Source organism: Orycteropus afer, unplaced genomic scaffold (assembly GCF_000298275.1).
Source record: "Orycteropus afer afer isolate SDZICR_OR568_19922 unplaced genomic scaffold, OryAfe1.0 scaffold00028, whole genome shotgun sequence".
In the NCBI taxonomy this organism is placed as follows: Eukaryota; Metazoa; Chordata; class Mammalia; order Tubulidentata; family Orycteropodidae; genus Orycteropus; species Orycteropus afer.
The window spans coordinates 3,883,715-3,889,484 of record NW_006921615.1 but is presented as its reverse complement, the minus strand read 5'-3'; the positions used below and the strand labels follow the sequence as shown (position 1 = coordinate 3,889,484).

Sequence of the window (5,770 nt, the reverse complement as noted above, 5' to 3'; positions counted from 1 at the left end):
ATCATATCATCAGCAAATAGGGATAGTTTGAGGTAGTCTGATTCTTAAAGATTCCAGTCTTAGAAACCCATGTGCAATACTACTCTGTCATTTAGGGTGGCTATAAGTAGGAATCAACTCTATGGAAACAGGTTTAAACATCATTTCAAAGACCATTATTTCTGTCTTCCCTGAAGAATCCCCAGATACCTTTCTGCTCTTCTGGGACCTTCAGAGTCAGGTCTTCCCAGCATCCTGGGTCTCTCCTCAATGATTCTTCATCCCTAGTCCTCTGTGCCAGTTCTTTGAGGTGGGATTTTGTCCTGTCTCCAAGATGCAATACTCACATAGTGACCCAGTGTGGGTTAATAGATCATATCTTGTTTCCCATGCCCAGGTCCCTGTCTTGGTGATCTGCTAATATTGTAGTATTTTTATGATTAGTAAGATGCACCTAACTCAAGCCATGGTATTTTTAATTGCCTCATATGCATGTGAGAGCTGGACAATGAATAAGGGAGACCAAAGAAGAGTTGATGCTTTTGAGTTGTGGTGCTGGCGAGGAATACTGAAAGTACCATGGACTGTTGAAAGAACTAACAAATCTATCTTGGAAGAAGTGTAGCCAGAATCCACCTTGGAAGCAAGAAAGGCCAGACTTTGTCTCACTTACTTTGGTCATGTTGTCAGAAGGGACTATTACCTGGAGAAGGATATCATGCTTGGTAAAGTGGAGGGTCAGTGAGGAAGGGGAAGACACTTAATGAGATGGATTGACACAATGGCTGCAATGATGGGCTCAGGTATAGCAAGGATCGTGAGGCTGGCATGAGACCAGGCAGTGTTTCGTTCTGTTGTACATAGGATCGCTATGAGTCGGAGCCAACTTGATGTCACCTAACAACAACATGGTGCTTTGGTTTTGCCAGTGATGTGTATTCTGGCCTCCCATCCTTCAAGCCTTTTTTAAACTGCAGCTTCTTCTATCAACTCCTTATTGACACATTTGCTGGTGTTAAATGACTGCCAATGAATTACTAAGGATCTCCTCCATGTGCTTTATCCTCTTGTGGAGTGCCCTCCCCTCACCATTGACACCAAGTATTTGCTGCAGCCAAACACAGGGAATATTTCTCATTGCTCTTAGACAGGACCTCTGACTTACCCACTCTCACTCTCTCAGAGGTCATTAACCCCATTAACCCCCTGCAGTAAGCAGCCACCGGCAGCGCTCACCTGGCTGATGGTACTCATGGCTCGCATGTAGCTCTCATTCCTGGAGCGGAACTTGGGTGATGTGAGCAGGCCTGCAGGGTCCAGGCTATCCAAGCTCCGGTTGATGGAGACTTCACTGACTGCCCTCAGGTAACTGTGGCTCCGGATCTGGAGTTTAGGTGAGTGTTCATTGGAAATCCTGAAAGAGACAATGGGAGGGATGCATGTAGCCATATCCCAAAATGTAGGCAGTGATAAGATGTGGCAATACTATCACTTATGTGGCCCCCTTAATACTGAAGCAAGCAATATAGATGCCCTCCTATGATTGCCAAATTCCCCCAGAATGTCTCAGCAGGGAAATTATCAAGAATTGATAGCTTTAGAGAGCAGTTAAAAGTCTCTTCAAGTATGGAATAATTCTTCCAGTCTTGTTTTTGTCAGCATCCTAAGGAGGGAGATAATAACAACAACTACATTGCCTCAGAATTCTGCCCTGTGTAATGACTTATAAGTGTTTCCTTTGTACCCATTTCTTTCCTATGGTAATGTCTTTGTATTTTGAGTTTCTAGTAGTGGCAAGTGGGTATATATCTCTGCCTGCCTTTCGCTCCATCTATCTAATCTTTAACTGTCTCATTTATTTGAAATTGAATTTAGTGAAAATACTTAAATTTTAATCATTAAAAATGCACATATTTCTAAATCATTATAAATGAAAACTAGCTTTATATACTTTTTTTCTATTTGGATATTTTTCAAAAATGCATTTAAAATTATAAAAGTAGGAAATTCTCATTGCAAAAAGCCAAGATATATGAGTATATAAGGGTATCCCTCTCAAGCCCTGCTCTTGCATCCATCTTTACAGTCGTAAAGATGTAGTCACAGTAGTTTGGTGTATATCCTTCCTCAGCCTTTCAATACATTTTAAATAAATAAATAAACTAACAAACACACAAATCTATTGCTGTTGAGTTGATCCTGACTCATAGTAACCCCATGTATTACAGTAGCATTGAACAAACTCCATAGGGTTTTCTTGGCTATAATTTTTATAGAAATAGAGTGCCAGGCCTTTCTTCTGTGGTGTAGCTTAGTGGATTCAAACCACCAACCTTTTGGTTAGTACTTGATTTTGTTTGCACCATCTAGCAGCTATACATTTATAAACAATTTATTTTAAACTCAGTAATTCTTAAAGGTTGCTTTGAAATGGAATTCAGGGTTATTTTTCTTTCATTATTAGATTTCTGTTATTTTTGTTGTAACATTGTTTGCAACTTAAAAAAAACTGAAGATTGATAAGGAAAAAGACATATGCCCAATATCATTGATATTACATATCATTATTCTGGAGGTCTAACCCAATAAAATTAGAAAAGGAAAAAATAAGGAATATAAATATTGCAATGAAAAAGATAAACTTTGTGTATTTGCTGATTATATAATTAATGATCTGGAAAAGAAAAGATCAACTGAAGAACTGTCAGAACTAATACAAAAGGTCCTCAAGTAGTCAGATGGAAGGTAAAGATACAGATAGTAAAAGATTTCCTATATACTGCCACCAGCAAATAGAAATTTTAATTTAAATATTCCATTCAAAATGGCAAAATAGAAATTACAAAAAGGAATGTATCAAAATTTTGCAAAGAAAACTAGAAATCTTTATGTAAGGCAGTAAATAACGCATAAACACATATAAAGGAATATAATTTTCCTGGATGGAAACAGTCAATATTATTAAAATATTAATTTTCCCTAAATGAATCTATAGATTTAATTCAATTGCAATAAATAGAATGTATCAAACTCATCTTAAAGTTTTTATGAGGTTCATAGCAGCATTTTTCACAATAGCCAAAAGATGGAAACAACACAAATGACCACCATCTGATAAATGGGTGTACATCCACACAATGGAATATTATTTGGCCATAAAAAGTAATGAAGTACTGATACATGCTACAACATGGATGGATCTTGAAAACATCTGGTAGGTGAAAGGTACCAGTCACAAAAAACCACATATTATATGATTCCATTTACATCAAATGTGTAGAGTAGGAAAATCCACAGAGATAGAAAGTAGATTAGTGGTTGCCTAGGGCTGTAGGAGGACATAGGGATAGTGGGATTCACATGTGATTAATGGATAAGAAATTCCTCTTCAGGGTGGTAGAATTGATTGTGGTGATAGCTGGACAACTTGACTATACTAAGAACCATTAAATTATGCAATTCAAATGGGTTAATTGTATGATATGTGAATTACACTAAAAAAACTGTTACAAAATAATATGTATGTATAGCCTCTCAAAATAATCAGATTTCTTTATAATGGAGTTTAGAGGGTCAACTAAAGTGGGCACCACTAAAGTAGAGAAACCAGTTGGGAGAATATTGCAATAATCTAGCCAATAAGTGATGGGGGACTGAATAAGTATGAGCAGTACTTGAGAGGAACAGATAGATCTAGAATCCATGTGATAATTAAATGTGGAAGATATATAAGAAGTTGTGGTCTAGATTGATTCCTAGGTGTTTAGCTTGGTGTTTTGGTTACCTAGTGCGACTCTGACAGGAATATATCACAAATGGGATGGCCTTAACAAACAGGAGTTTATTCTCTTACAGTTTTGGAGGCTAGAAGTCCGAGTTCAAAGTACCAGGCTCTAGGGGCTGGGTGAAAGCCCTTCAGCCTTGGGCTCCAGCTCTGTGTCTTGCTCCCCTCCCACTGAAGCTAGAGGCATCTCTTTACTTAGGCAGTTGCTGGTTGCTGAGGTTGACACATCCAAGATTGACAAGTGAAAAGCACAGTCCCAATATTACCAAACCACATGGCAGACCATTGATTCAAGTCCATTAAATGTCACAAGATCGGCAGAGCACGGCAGGCTGCTGAATGAAGACTTAGCTATATGCAGGGTCTAAGCATGCCACAAAGCTGTAGACCATTCCCAAAGCTTCTTTTTATATATGGGAAGCAGACCACATCCCTAAAGCAGCTCCTCAGCTGCTCATGGCAGATTCCACCATGAAGTTGATTGCTAGTCTCATAGGGAATAATTACCGCCAGCTGCTCAGCTACTCAAAACCAGGCCCAGCCAAGTTGATATATAACCTTAACTACCACACTTAGGTAACTGATTGATTAATGAATAATTAATTGAAGTAGGGGCTAGTGGAAAGATTTTCAATCTTGATCATGTTCTATTTGAGGTATGTGAGAGGAACATTCAAAACCAGCAGCATGGATGTGCCACTTCATGCTTAGAAGGGTCCCAAGCTTGGATTAATGCTCTGCTGTCACCATTTTGAAATTCTTAACAATTTTTGAAACAAGGAGACTCACATATTTATTTTCATTAGGGCCTACAAATCAAGTAGCTGGTCTGGGACACAAAAGTGGAAATGCTTATTATGTGTTAGATATATGAGTTAGGACCAGAGATGTTACAAACAATCAATCAGCATATACATGGTATATGAAGCCTTGAGTTTAATCAAGTAAGGAAGGATGGGTGTCAAGGATAAGGCAAAATACTGAAATTTAAGGACACACACGCACACACAGACACACACACCTACATACACAAACAGAATTAGGCTGCCAAAGAAAATAAGAAGAAATAGTGAAAAATATAAGAGGAAAACAAAACAGTTGCATGTGATTAAAAGCCAAGAGAGGAGAGGGTGCTAAGAAGGTAGTGGTCTACAATTTCAAATGCCATAAGGGTGAAAAGTAAGATAAGAACAGGAGCCCTGGTGGCACAGTAGCTAAGTACTTGGCTGCTAATTAAAAGATCAGTGGCTCAAACCCATCATCCACCTCAGTGGGAGAAAGATGTGGCAATCTTCTTCTGAAAGGTTTATTTCCTTGGAAACCCTATGGGGAAATTCTACTCTTTCCTATATGCTCCCTATGAGTTGGGATCAATTTTATGACGTACAACAATACCACCACAAGATAAGAACATAAAAGCATTCATAAAATTCAGCAAATATGGAGGTTTCTGTTAAATATATGAGTTGAGCAAGAAGAGGCAAAATGTAGACAATTCTTTAAAAAAATTGGTGGGTAAAGGGTGAAAAAATAAGGGGAGGGGGTAGAGAGCACTGTTGGTTAGTAAGAATTTTAAAAAGGAAAATGTTAAAACACCGCCACCCCAAGTAAAAGATAAAGGAGAGAAGTACCCTACCATATCTCAAAGTATACTTCAAAGATACAATGATGGAAACAGTGTAGTGTTATTGAAGGAAGACACAGGTCAATAGAATAAAATAAGGACTCCAGAAACAGAATCAAGTGTGTATTTGAATTTAGTATATTGCTAAGATGGCGGCTCAAATAAGCATGGAAGAGATAAACTGTAATAATAGTACTTAGATCACTTGTGCATCCATCTGGAAAAAAAATGGATTCCTACTATACACCATGTGTCACCGTGTGTCTGTGTGTGTTTCTTCATCTCCATGAAGAAAGCAAGAGATCACTAAAAAGACAAGAAAAGAAGAGAAGACCAAAGTAGATGACAGAAGAGACTCTGAACCTTGCCCTTGAGTGGAGAAT

The 5,770-nt window shown here is 38.1% G+C and overlaps 1 protein-coding gene across 1 annotated transcript in view; it reads right to left on the bottom strand.

Annotated features, from left to right (window-relative positions):
- The window catches only part of DLGAP1 (DLG associated protein 1), a 526,653-nt gene that overhangs the window by 306,288 nt on the left and 214,595 nt on the right, over nucleotides 1-5,770 (bottom strand). Inside the window, exon 3 of the mRNA XM_007935401.1 lies at nucleotides 1,216-1,393. Coding sequence (XP_007933592.1) covers nucleotides 1,216-1,393 — 178 coding nt within the window. The remainder of the gene's footprint in view (nucleotides 1-1,215; nucleotides 1,394-5,770) is intronic.